Below are 14,223 nucleotides of genomic sequence, written 5' to 3'. Positions count from 1 at the left end.
ATAACTTCAAAACCAAAAAAAAAAAAAAAAAGAAAAATTAGAAGAAAATGTGAAACATCTCATTGAAAAAACAACTGATATGGAAAACAGACTCAGGAAAGATAATTTAAAAATTATTGGAATACCTGAAAGTCATGATCAGGAAAAGAGTCTTGACATCATTTTCAAAGAATTACTACAGGAAGAATGCCCTGATATCCTAGAAGCAGAGGGCAAAATAGAAATGGAGAGAATCCACCGATCCCCCCGAGAAAGAGATCCCAAAAAACCAACCCCTAGGAATATTATAGCCAAGTTCCAGAACTCCCAAGTCAAAGAGAAAATATTACAAGCAGCCAGAAGGACACAATTCAAATACTGTGGAGCTGCAGTCAGGATCACACAGGACTTAGCAGCAACTACATTGGAAGCTCGTAGGGCTTGGAATATAATATACCAGAAGGCAAAAGAGCTTGGAATGCAACCAAGAATGAACTACCCAGCAAGGCTGAATGTCCTCTTCCAGGGAAAAAGATGGACTTTCAATGAAGCAGGGGAATTTCAAATGTTCCTGTTGGAATGGCCAGAGGTGAACAGAAGGTTTGATCTTCAAATACAGGACTCAGGTGAAGCACAGACATTGGAGGAGAAGGGGAAAAATATGAGGGACTTAATGATGATGAATTGCATGTATTCCTGCATAGAAAAATGACACTGATAATACTCATATGAACCTTCTCAGTTAATAGAGCAGGTAGAAGGAGCTTTTATAGTTGAAGCACAGGAGAATGCTGAATTTGAAGATAAAATATGGTGTAAAAATGGAGTCAATAGAAAAAAGGGAAATGTAATGGGAGAAAGAAAAGGGAGAGGGGGAATAGGCCAAGATATTTCATAAGATTTTTCTTTATTATAATGAGCTATTGCAAAGATATGGAAGGGGGGGAAGACAAGGCGGAATGAGGGACTTTTCACTCTCATCAGAGGTGGTTAGGACAGGAAACAGCATATATACTCAATGGGGTACAGACATCTGGAGTAAGAAGGGGGGGGACAGGGGGAAGGGGAGGATATGAGTGATGGAGGAGAGGATGGACCATGGGGGGGTAGAGTGGTCAGATTTTCCTTTTTTCTTCTTGCAAGGGGCTGGGATTGGATGGCCTGTCTGGGATCATAGGGTCGGGTGGATGCTGGGCCTAAGGGGTGGTAGGGGGGCTCGGGACTTCTTGGCCCCAGGGCCAGGGATCTGTCTGCTGCGCCACTTAGTGACCCTACAGCAGAGTCAGAGTGAAAGGAGAGAGAGAAAATATAGTACATGGTAGTGGAGAAATAAGAAAGGAGGGAGTTGCAATCAGCAATGGAAATGTTGGAAAAATATGGAAGTAACTTTTGTGATGGACTTATCATAAAGAATCTGATCCACCCACGACAGAGTTGTTGGTGATGGAACAAAGACTGAAGCACTTTTTTTATTATTATTATTATTGGGGGGGGGGGGGGGCTGCCTGGGGCCGCATAGCAGTGATCATTGGGTGTGTCTGAGGCCGGATTTGGACCCAGGTGCTCCTGGCTCAAGGGCCAATGTTCTGTCCACCACCCAGCCACCCCTACTATTATTACTATTTTATTTTATTTTGGGTCTTTTTTTAAATTTTTTTTTGGGGGGGGATTTGCAGGGCAGTGGGGTTGGGATGGCTTTCATGTCACATGGCTGGGTGATTCTTGGGTGTACGGGGCCGGATATGGGCTCAGGTGCTCCTGGCTCCAGGGCTGGTGCTCTGTCCACCACCTGTCCATACCTACAATTATTACTATTTTTTTAATCTTATTTTTTTTCTCTCCCCTTTACTTTATCATTCAAACGAGTCTATATTTTGGGGGGGGGTATTTTGTTTTCTCTTAAACAAGAATATTTTATTAATGTATAAAAACATTATTTGTACAAAATGAGAATAAATAAATATTAAATATTAAAAAAAATACCAAAACAATTCCAAAGGAATTGTACACTATTTGCTTTCAAAGGAAAGAGCTAATATTGTGTAAATATGGATTGAGAGATGCTATTTTTCACTTTCATTCAATTATTTTTTATTTGCACTTTCTTATACAAAATTACTAAGCTATATCTAATCTCAATATGATTGCTTATCATTTCGGGGGTGGGGGAAGCAGAGGAAGGGATAGAATTTGTTACTCAAACCTTACTACTGAGTAGATCCATGTTTGTTTTGGACTAAATGAAATTACAGAGATCACTTTCATCACTGAAATTTGATCTAGGTAAGATACTTAACAAGAAAAAGCCAAACATTGACTAATGCACTGTGAGTTGTGTTAAAATAGTTCATCTCTACTAGATTTAAATTTGGAGTCACTGGAAAAAAAATATGCTTTTCATCTCCTTTCACTCCAGATTCTTCTAGGCACATACCCAAAGTCATAGAGAGAGCAGAGGCAGTGGACAGAGTGCTCAGGAAGACTTATCTTCCCAAGTTCACATCTGGTGTGAGAGATGTTAAGAAATGAAGTAGGAAGGGAGGGAAGGAAAGGAAAACAGGCAGACTTACTAGTGTGTGTGACCCTGGGCAAGTCACTTAACCCTATTAAACTTAATTCTTCCTCTGAAAAATGAAATAGAAAAGGAAATGGCAAGCCACTCCAATATCTTTGCCAAGAAAACCCAAAACAGGGTCACAAAGAACTAGACATAACTGAAAATAACTGATCAACAACAAATTATGGGATATGAATAAAATGGTATAATATGATACAGTTAGAAAGGATACATGGAATTCAAAAACATGGGAATATTTTTATGAAAAGACAATGAAATAAGCAGAACTAAGGAAACAATACATATCTACAATATAAATGAAAACCACTGTAAGTTCACTATAACTATAAATGAGATATTCCTCCATTCTTATTGTGGGGGAAGTTGAGGTTCTACTAGGAAAACATTGTATAGATTGTAATATATATATATATGCTACATGTATGTATGGTTTTGCTGAATTTTTTTTCTCTGTCAAAAGTAAGGTTTCAATCTAAGGGGAAATGATAAGGTAACAAAATCTGAAAGGGTCACAAAAATATCAACTGCTTCTATTGCTACATTTAATGTCTTTAGCTAACTGTACATAACAAAAATTGTTTCATATGCAACTGTTCTCTGTTTTTCTAATCATAATCTTAACACCTTTTACATGCAGTATGGTGCTGCAACTTTTTCCTAAGGAATTTCTTGATATTTCCTGAAAAGGTTTTGAAAATACTAGTTATACTCACTTGTTGAGCAAGGCAAAATGGAGAGGTAGAAGAGAATTAGCTGCCAGCTGGGGAAGCCGGATACAGTCTTTGACAATTCTTTTCTTTTTTACCACATTATGTCATAACCATATTTCATCATTTAGAGCAGGGTTGTCCAAAATGTGGCCCACAGTATGATTTTATGTGGCCTGCCTGTGGGTTCACTAAATGCTTTAGTAAATGAGGCCAAATTGCTACTGCTGAGCTCTCACTAAAATGGCAAATCAAAATATATTATCTATTGTTTCAATAAAAACTTTTAAAAGGTCTAGCTAGATAGGTCTAAATAAATCCAGCCCTAGATTAGAGTAAAATCTACATTCTTTAAATTTGTTGCTATTCAATAAATAAGTATTATTATATAAAATACACTATAGATCCTACATATGTAAAGATAAAAATGAAATAGAATCTTTTCAGAGATTTCAGGAGATCAAAAGAAAAAATACAGAAAGAGGAAAGGAACCATTGGGGGTCAAGAGACTGAGGATAACAAATAATGAAATATATGCCAACACGGAGAGACAGGAAGACAAATAGGACAATGTGGTATATATATAAAATCAGTTGTGGTCACCATCTTGGATATTTATTGCTTAATTGTAATTCTTTGTTACAAGGAAGCATTTCAAAGGGGCTTAGGGAATAAACTCTTGTGACTGTAACAAGAAAAGGCATTAATAAAACTTATTTTAAAAAATAATAACCCTTCATAGATAGAAAAAGGCAAGCAGGAGAACTAGAACAACTGTCAAAAGTTTTGGGAAAAAGAGGCTGCTGTTCCTTCAGGAAGAAAGGTTGGTCAACAGAGTCAAAAACTTGAAAGGTCAAGGATGAGATTTTTTTTTAAATCACTATATTTAGCAGTTAAATTGTTATTAACTTTTGAAAGAACAGCTTTAGTGGGATATTAAAATTTAAAGTGAGAATACAAAGGTTTGAGAAGTAAATAAAAATTGATTAAAAGTGAGTTTAGTCATTGTGACTAACACTCTAGAGCACCAGTTCTTAAACTGAGGTTTATGAACTTGGTTTTTAAAAACTGAACAGGATTTCAATTCAATTGGTTTCCTTTGTAACCTTAAATTTTTATTTTCTGCATTTATTTTATTTATGATTCTGAGAAGGGATCCAAGTCTAAAGATGGCTAAAGAAGTCTGTGACACAAAAATGTTTTGAAGGATAACTCGATGTTCAGATAAGACTGTTCTAGGGTGAGAAATATCTAGTCTAAACAGGTTTCATATTTCTCTTATGCCCAAAACAGACCTAGAAAAGGTCAAAAAAGGCTTCCTCTACTTGCTTTCTAGTACAAAGAACTGGTCCAATCTCTCAAATTATAATTGTTTTCTCATATTTTTGTAAAATCAGTCACAATTAAGCTAAAATAGCACCTTTATCTTAGGGAAGAAAGAAGGAAGTCTTCCAAAGGATGACTATTTTTCAGAGATTTGAAACAAGGAAATTACTTAAATCTTTAAGCCTCAATTTCCTGTTTTATAAAACAGAGACAATATTTTGACCATAGGTTTGTAATAAAGATCAAATGATATGGTGTATACGATAAAAAAGTGCTGCAAATTCGAATTATTCAAAACAGAGCCAAGATGGCAGAGAAAAGGCAACAATTAGTCTGAGCTCCTCCCAAAACTCCTCTGAATATCTTTAAAAACATCATAACAATTCGTGGAGCAGCAGAACCTACAAAAGGACAGGTTGAAATAATTTTCTAGTCAAAGACAACTTAGAAGATCAGCACCAAGTTGAGAGTGGAACACAGTCCAATGCAAGGTGACCCAGCACAGACCCGAGCAGTACTCTTCTCCTTGATATTCATGGTACTATACTCCTGATTCTTTCTCCTACATCTCATATGACTCCTCAATCTCTAGCGTATCTTGGGTCTTCCCCCCCCCCCATTTCAGTTCTATACAAATGATTTTCAGATGAACTTATCCAATCCCTACTATCTCCAGTATAAAATACAAAATCCTGATTTTGAAGTTTTTTATAATCTGGTCCCTTCTTACCTTTCTAGTCTTCTTTTATACCTTATATCCATCTTCATGCACCTGTAAACCAGTGATGCTGTCCTTCCTACTGTTTTGCAAACATGGCACTCCATTTTCCTGCTCCTTGCATTTTCATGAACTGTTGTATATAGGTAGAATACTCTCCCTCCCCATCCCTACCTTCTGTATGAAGCATTTCCTTGTCCTTCTTAACCTGAGTGCTTTCCTTCTGAAATTGTTGTCAACTTATCCTGTCTATACCTTGATTATATATCATTATTTATTGTCTTTCCCATAAGACTGAAAGTTCTTTGAGAGCAGTGACTACTTGTTGCCCTTCTTTGTATGTACAATGCTTAAGCACAGTGCCTGCAACAAATCCAACACTAATAAATACCGAATGACTGGGAGTTTCTTATACCACAGAATTCATACGGTCTGATGAAAAACAAAGAAAAACTTAATATCCTACCATAATTATGCATGCAATCAAGGAGATGGATTTGCTAAAAACTACATAAAGTCCCATAACTCAATGAAATGTCAGAGTAGTAAGACATTGGAACAGAATACTTAGGAAAATATCCTCTGAATCATTGATTAAGTCGATTTTGTGTTTACCCAGCATCAGTATGACAGGGCAGGTACCTGACGTTTGATTGAAACCAATTCCATGTCCAGTTGTCTTAGCACTGTGGTAGCAGCTGTAGCATTGGCAGAAACTGCTTCCACATCTTCTTGAGAAAGAAACATTCCCTTGGGAGGTTTCCTCTTGGCCCTGTTTTTAGCTTGTGTACTATGCTTTTCTTTTTTGATTTGAGGAATTGTCTCAGTTGGTGGCACCTGCAAAACAAATATTTGATAAATGACTCATGCTTGGAGAATGCTTTTAAAATAAAACTTAAAGAAATCTATTGTCCTATAAAATAAAGGATTGTTCTCTTTAATAAGTATAACCTATTTATACTTAATTTCAAATACAATTGGCATAATTTTCTTCATAATGAAATTTTAAACCACTGAACTGCATTATCAGTTCAGTTATAAAATAAATTTACAGAGTAAATAATAAAGTTTAGTTCTCAGTACTGTCATGACCTAATGTCCTAAAAAGAAAAAGCAGAACTTTGCTAAGATTTACAAATTTTTAATTCATTAAATGAATGTCTCACTTTTCAAATTTTATTAATGTCAAGTTTATTATATCAATTAACATAGACATCTGTAAAGTCATGCTAGTAAAACACAATTTGTTCATTCATTACAATTAAGGTTAAATGCTTTTCATTAATGAAACCATTTTTAGATATGCTTAAAAGTCATTGCTTGGCATTAAAAAAAATAACTAAAAATGAACAATAATAGTGACTATTTTGAAACAAAGCTTCTTAGAAGCAAAACATTACACTCTAAGTAGTAGCTGTTAAACTATATGATGCTAATTCTTTTTTTTTTGTTTTGGTTTGTTTTTAAGTTGGCTTTTTTTGGTAAGGCAATGGGGTTAAGTGACTAGGCCAAGGTCACACAAGCTAGGTAATCATTAAGTGTCTGAGGCCAGCTTTGAACTCAGGTCCTCCTAACTCCAGGGCTGGTGCTCTATCCACTTCACCACCTAGCTGCCCCTACTAAGTCTCTCTCTAACATGTTGGCTATGTATTCATGAACAAGTTTACATCATTCATGCTCTATTGAAGTTTCAGTTCATAAGAACACTGAGAGAACCACTTTTCTTTTTTTTTAATTCATGAATTATCTATCAGTTATTATTGTATATCTACCCCTTTCTTGGTGATTTAAAATGCTTTGATCAAGAAACATTTTGAAATGACAGCACAAAAACATTAATTATATTCCAGATTTAGAATCATTTGGTTCCTCAAAGAAAACTCATAATCTAACATAATTGTCCAGTGTAACATCTGGTACTACTTATATTTAAGGGACATGGAGGATTTCTTTTTTTTTTTAAAGGGAGAGTGTGGCAACTGTAAAAATGATGCCATTTATCCAGCCAAACCTTTTAAGGATTCATTCCTGAAGAATGCTAGCTAGGAATGAGGATGTGGCAGAGGAAAAATTAGTCCAAATAGAAATCAAATGTAGAACCTTCTCTTTATTGGCACCAATTTCTAACCAATTGAGACAAACGATTTAAATTAGAGATGTGGGTTTATAATAGATGATGCTATTATAGAGCAACTCTTTAATTACCTTCAGCTATGTAATATGAAAGAAAAAAAATCTCCACATTTATCTTTTCCTTCTTTGAACAAAACTGGAAGTACTATTGATGTATCTAAATAGCAACAAGTTTCCTGTGACAGGTATGTTTTAACTATTAAAAATAGATGCTGAACTGTATTAACCTTTCAAAAAATTAGGGAAAAAATACCTCTTTTTTGCTTTCCTTGTTTTGATCAACCTCAATGTCAATTGGGTTATTTCCATTTGTTTCTTCCAGTTCATCCTCACTGGAAGACAAAAGTTAAGTTACTAAAAAATGACTTTATGATGATTCTATATACACACATATACCCTAACTTGGGGTTAATTTGGTGAGTTTTTATCCAAGACAAATGATATTTAAACCCCAAATTTTTTTGGACTGCATTATTTCATATATATTTTCACAAAAACACTAGAACAATCTGTCAGTAAAAATTTATTCATTAAATATTCATTATGTGCTATGATTTGGGAATAAGTACAAAGAATGAAATCATTCCTATGTTCAGGATGCTTTATTCTTAACAAGAAGACAAGCAGATATGTTAATATGCACAACTTATGTACAAAGAATCTCAATTACAAAAACGGTGGTCACTAATATTAGGGCAAGAGTAATAAAAAGCTTTACACTTGTGCCTCAGCTGCCTTAAAAGAAAAAAAGAACTCAGTGAAGTATAAATCAAGAAGAGGGGAATTCCAGGACCAGAGGATGGTAAAGGTCCTGAGTAAGGACATGGAGTATTATGGCCCAAGGCCATTTGAACTAGATCACAGACTGTGGGAAAAGAAATAATGTCCAGTGAAGCTGGAAAGCTAGGCTGGGGCCAGATTGTGTAGGATTTTAAAGAAAAATTGAAATTTGATCTTTGAGGCAACTGAAAGCCACAAAAATTGCCTGAATAGGTCACATGGTCAAAGTTGCACTAAAGGAAAATTACTTCAAGAGGTAAAGAGAACCTAACTTAAGCTATATAAATGGGAAAAGGGGTTGGATGACACTTTAGAAGCAGGGAAATGACAACTATGGCAACTGCTTAGACTTGTGAGGTGAGATTAAGGAAGTGAGGAATGATATGAATGTTGGGAACCTAGATGACTGGAAGGATATGGCATCTTCAACAGAAACAGGAGGTTTTTCAACTCATTGGCATAATTTTCTTTGCCAGGAAGAATGAGTTTTTAAAGTGGAAAGTAGAAAGAATTAAAACAAAAATTGAAATCATAATGAAGAGTTGATTCCTAAAATAATAAAGGGGAAGAGGAAAAAAAATCTACTAATGAGTTTGATTTAGATTCCTGGCAAACTTTTTTTTTTTTGCAAGGCAATGGGGTTAAAGTGGCTTGCCCAAGGCCACACAGCTAGGTAATTATTAAGTCTCTGAGGTCAAATTCGAACTCAGGTACTCCTGATTCCAGGGCCAGTACTATATCCACTTTGCCACCTAGCTGCTCCCTCCTGGAAAACTCTTAAGAGTTTATTATTACAAATATAATACTGGCTACTGAATGTTTAGAAAGGGAAATGAACAAAGAAGAGAACATCATCAGACTATTTCCCTGTAGAAAGGGTTACTAAACTGAATTATCAGGAGAATGTTGCCCAGGGATCTAGGTCTAGCCGTGTGCTATTAAAGTGCTAGCCATGATTTGAATAAAGGGAAGGATGGTACCGTAAATTCACAGATGACACAAAGAAGAGAGGAATAGATTTTAGAGCTAGAAGAAACTTCTGAGCTAATTTATACCCTCCAACTTTATTTTACAAATGAAAAAAGTGAAGGTCAGAAAAGTCAAATGACTGGTCTAAGGTCTAAGGGGAGAGATTTGAATTCACATTGTCCTCTAAGTCCCAAAGCAGTGTTCTTTTTCTAGACAGAAAATTGGGCTTGTAAGATTTTTAAAGAATTTTTTTTTCATTTTTTTCATTTAATAGGGATAAATGAAAAAATCTTACACTCAGATTGAAGAAACTGATTTCACATGTAAAATAAGAAATAATGATTAGACAAAAAAAGTCAGACAAAACAGTAGTTTGTCTGAAAAAGATCTGAGAAACTTAGTGATAATTTCTATGAATCTATAATGTGAAATGCATTCAAAACAATAATGAGATGTCTTGTGGTGCATAAAAGGAGGCACAAGATTCTAGCAATGGGGGGGGGGGGGGGGGGTTGACCAAACCCACCATCCTCTGCTCAGACCAAATCTGGAATACCATGTTCAGCTGACTGAAAAGGCAGAGATCACCAGGAAAATAAAAAGTTTCAAAAGCCCAAATCACATAATCATCATCTAAAGAACTGGGAATGTCTGGCTTGGAAAAAACATGAATTGAAAAGGGTAAGGTCAAAGATACTTCTCTTCAAGAATTTGGGAATAAGGTAGAGGAATAATTAGATTGTATTTCTGGTCCCAGAAGAGAGAACAAGGAGTTCTCTTAAGCAGTGCTAAGAAATTTTGAAGCAATTTGAAATTCTTGAAAAAAAATTTTTTTTTTAACAAATCATACTCATCAAAAATGGAATGAACTGTTTTGGGAGTACTGGTTTTTCCATCTCTAGTTGGAATTTTTTTCCAAGGATGAGCTGGACTATGTCTAAAGTTTGAGAACTTGGTATAAGTAAAGTATTGAATGACAACTGATTCAATACTTTAGTTTCTTTGGTAATCCTATGTTTAGGCTTAGACTCCAGATGAAACTTGTAAAATCAGTACAAAACCTATGAAACCATCACCAGTCCTTTTTAATCTATAAATTGTTATTACTTTAAATATTCTCTAAATTAAGAAAGGGTGAGACTGGAAAAAGAAAAATTATATTTAAAAAGTACTTACTGCTTAATTGCAACATTTCTATTGGGCTATCTATCAAAATTCAATCAGAATTAAATATCAGAATTGGAGAAATTCCAAACAATCTATTTTTGCTTTTTGTCTCTACCTGCTCTCATAAATTCTAGTGGCTAACCAATATCACCCAAGTTAGTAAGATGAAAATGGTATCTAATTTAGTTACCTTTCCTCCCGTTCTCTTTTCTGCTTCCGAGCATGACGATCCATTACACTGGTTTTGGTTCTTGTCTTCTTCCAAGAATAGTAAAATTTCACTAAACTTGCTATAGATTTATCAGGTAGCTAAAAATACAATGAAAAAATTCATTCAAATGAAACTTTATTGAATAAAATATAATTTATAAATACAACAATAAGTAAAACTTTTTTCTTAGTGCAAATACAAATTTTAGCCTAACCTACTCCATATCCAAAACCACCATAAATTCTGATTCCTAGTGTCCAAAGGACACAGTTCTACTGAACTGAGTGACAAAAGTGGTCCAAAATAATAGAATTAAGACATATTTAACTACATAGTAAATACAATATTCTTTTAAAAAAAAGATGACTTGTTTTGATCATCAGTATGGATATCATTTCCTACCATCAGACCTGAACATTCCTTGTAACAAAAAAATAGTTAAACCAAAGTAAATGAAAAACCCATATTCCTACTATAGCCCTTATTTTATTTCTTAACCTATCTATTTTAAAAAAGCATTTTCAAAGATTCCTTAGTCAAGAATTCAATTAAACATCTTTGTATAAATGAAAAAATGTCATTTTGCAGTCAGGTCTAATTGATCAACAGAGATGTTCAAGAACAAGAAAACAATTACAAAACCTTTTTCTTACTATTAGATGCAATCAACCAGCATATAGGTATCAAGATATGATGCACCGAATGATGTCCTTCCTTATTTTTCTCTAATCTACTTACCATCTGTTGGATTCTGTGAAATGTCTTCCCATGAAAACTAAAGGCCTGCTCAAACAGAACTTTGTCTTCCACAGTCCACTCATCTGGAAATGGGGTAAAGTTGGGTAGATCAGCCAAGGATTTTTCAATATTGTGCTTATGCCAAAAAAGCATCCCAAGTGCCTAAAAATATAAAGAAAAAATTTTATATGCAACACTTTAATCTTAGACCATATAACCTGAAAAAAAAACATGATGTTGTGAATAAAGGCACAGAGTAAACATAAAGCTTATGGAAACCACTGAACTATTTTCTATTTAATTTTTCTCAAGATTTAATAGCTATAATTTATACCTATAAGTATTAAGGATATTACAGAAAAGATATAATCCCCAAGTTTCCTTCAAATTTCAATTCCATGATCCCACAGAAAGTAATATATGTAGCTGTGATGAGGTACAGATTAAAAAATGAAAAGCTGAGAAAATTTGCTAATATAGTTGAGAGTAATTTCCTAATGATCATTTGTGAAGAAGTATTTCTGAGGGAATAATAAGCAGTTGTATGTCCAAACTTAAAATATAGTATATGAGGAAATACATGATAATTTTGCTATTGGAAGGAGTTATGCAGAAGTGGCAGAATCATGGCTACCCAAAGCTTTACCCTGGAAATTGGGCATCAATTGGATGGTTAAATGATCTTTAGGAAAAAAAGGGAAACAGTTTTGACTCACATGAGTGTAGTGAGGGAAGAGTGGAGGAAGATGAATGGTATGGATTCCCAATCCAAGATACAACATAGAAAGTCTCTCAAGCTGGTAATGGGATGGGGCAAGCCACCTAAACATAATAAATACTAATGGGCCAGGCGAATGTGAATCTTCATAAAAGATTCCCCTTGAATCTACAACCAGATATTAAATTTTTTCTTCAAATTATGTATTTTTAATTCTTTCCCTTTAACTTTAATAAATGGATCAAAAATCTATCCCCCCCTTCCCTTGAACTACTTCAGAAAGGGAATTGAGGACGAGAATTTTCACTAGCTATTCCCTTTTTTTCCCCTACCCCCAAACAGGAATTAGAGTGTGCCTCTTCCTACTCATCAGAAAAGTACCTTTGGAATTAACTGAACTATTCAACAATGAAAAAGGACTTCCTTCATAGGGAAATTTTAAGTTGAGGTTAGATGGCCAATTCTTATAATTTGTAGAAAGATTTGCAATGGAGAGAAATGCTATGTCATTTATTAACTCATATTTTTATAATATTTTTAAGATTTATAGAAAAGGTGATCTCTAAGGTCCCTTAAAAACCTTGGGCAGGGGGCAGTTAGATAAGCACAGTGAATGGAGCACCAGTCCAGGAGTCAGGAGGACCTGAGTTCAAATTTGAGCTCAGACACTTAATAATTGCCTAGCCGTGTAACCTTAGGCAAGTCATTTAACCCCACTGCCCCTTAAATTAAAAAAAAAAAAAACCCTTGGGCAAAGAAATCTATGGACAAAAGCAGAGAAAAAGAAACTGAGCAATGTGTTAAGTATTTTCAATAAGAAAGTTGCACTATAGAACTAAAAGAAAATCCTTTTCAGCAGTTTGTTTACAGAACCCCATTTAAAGATAAAAAAAAACAATTTATTACCTGTTCCATATTGTACCCATGCTTCTCCTTAGCAATGGCAATGTATTCATCTACTGAAAAACATAAAATAAAAGAGTATAAACAAATTGATAGAAATACATGTATTTTTATGTTCCCATTACAGATTTTCAACACATAGTATTTAAAAGGACAGAGAATTGGGTTAGCCTGGGTTGAAGTCGAGCAAATATTCTGTTAATGTTTAATAGTCAAATTCTATTACCATAAATTCCAGCAAAATCAAAAATTTTTAAACTGTATAAGTGAGTCATCAATTAGGTTTTTGAGATATTATATCCTCCCTTTCAAAGCCAGAGTACCAAAAAAGTTGTCTATGATCATTGCCTCTACATTTGCTCTTTCCAACTCCACTATCAATTGAAATTGTTTTTCTCTAAGAATACCAATACTTAGAAGAGCTGTCAGTTCTCATTCTGCATGACCACTCTAGTTTTGGCTTTTCCCTAGTTCTTTCCCCTATCTATTCAGTTGCTATCTTCTTTGCTATAATCATCATCTGTCTTCTGTCCCATAACTATAGATGTCACTCTAGGACTCTTGTTTTTTAATCTCTCTACATGTTTTTCTCTATGATCTCAGCAGTTCACATAGGTTGAATTATCTCTAGGCAGAAGGCTTTCAAATGGATATATCTGGCCCTAATCCTTCTGATCTCAAGTTCCATATAATCAATCGCCTGAATAATTCTACCTGAATGTCTTTTATGAAATTCAAGACTTAAGCTCTCTCTTTCCAAACCTGCCCCTCTTTGTTGAAGGGTACTACCATCCTTTTCAATCACCAGGCTCTTCTCTTATCATTTTCCAAATAACCAGTCAATCAGTTGCCAAGGTCTGTAAAGCCTTCATTTTGCCACTTTCCTGGTTCAAATCCACATCATCTTCATCCTAAATACTCTCCCTTTTAATAGTCTCTTCCCTCTGCAATTTATTCTCCATCTATAAAAATAATTCTCCTAAAGCACAGGTCTGACAATGTTACCTTCTTAATCAAGAATCTTCAAGAATACCGCATTTCTCCCAGGTTAAAATACAAACTCCTTAATTTGGCATCTAAAGAGGGAATGGGCATTTATTAAGTGCTTATTCTGTGCCAACACTTTACAAATATTTTATCACTTAATGTCCTTTATAGTTTGGTTATTGCTTACCCCACTGGACTTTTTTAATCACCCTATCTCTTCCTATTTGATCTTCCTAAATTCAGCATGAAGTCTACTGCCTTTGTGACCTTAAAGAAGTAAGACTTTTCCTTCATTCTCTGTCTTAGAA

The 14,223-nt window shown here is 34.7% G+C and overlaps 1 protein-coding gene across 2 annotated transcripts in view; it reads right to left on the bottom strand.

The window, feature by feature from the left end:
* The window catches only part of RCOR1 (REST corepressor 1), a 128,489-nt gene that overhangs the window by 21,618 nt on the left and 92,648 nt on the right, over positions 1-14,223 (bottom strand). For both annotated transcript variants that reach the window (XR_012473836.1, XM_074213153.1), the window contains exons 4-8: positions 12,932-12,984; positions 11,308-11,469; positions 10,549-10,667; positions 7,696-7,774; positions 5,952-6,146 (exon numbers count right to left, since the gene is read on the bottom strand). Coding sequence is in view for 1 of the 2 variants with exons in the window: in XM_074213153.1 (XP_074069254.1) it covers positions 5,952-6,146; positions 7,696-7,774; positions 10,549-10,667; positions 11,308-11,469; positions 12,932-12,984 (608 nt within the window). In the remaining variant the exon portion in view is untranslated. The remainder of the gene's footprint in view (positions 1-5,951; positions 6,147-7,695; positions 7,775-10,548; positions 10,668-11,307; positions 11,470-12,931; positions 12,985-14,223) is intronic.

This window comes from Macrotis lagotis, chromosome 1 (genome assembly GCF_037893015.1).
Source record: "Macrotis lagotis isolate mMagLag1 chromosome 1, bilby.v1.9.chrom.fasta, whole genome shotgun sequence".
NCBI lineage: Eukaryota > Metazoa > Chordata > Mammalia > Peramelemorphia > Peramelidae > Macrotis > Macrotis lagotis.
The sequence above is the reverse complement of the archived record's forward strand: the minus strand, read 5'-3'. Positions and strand labels throughout refer to the sequence as shown.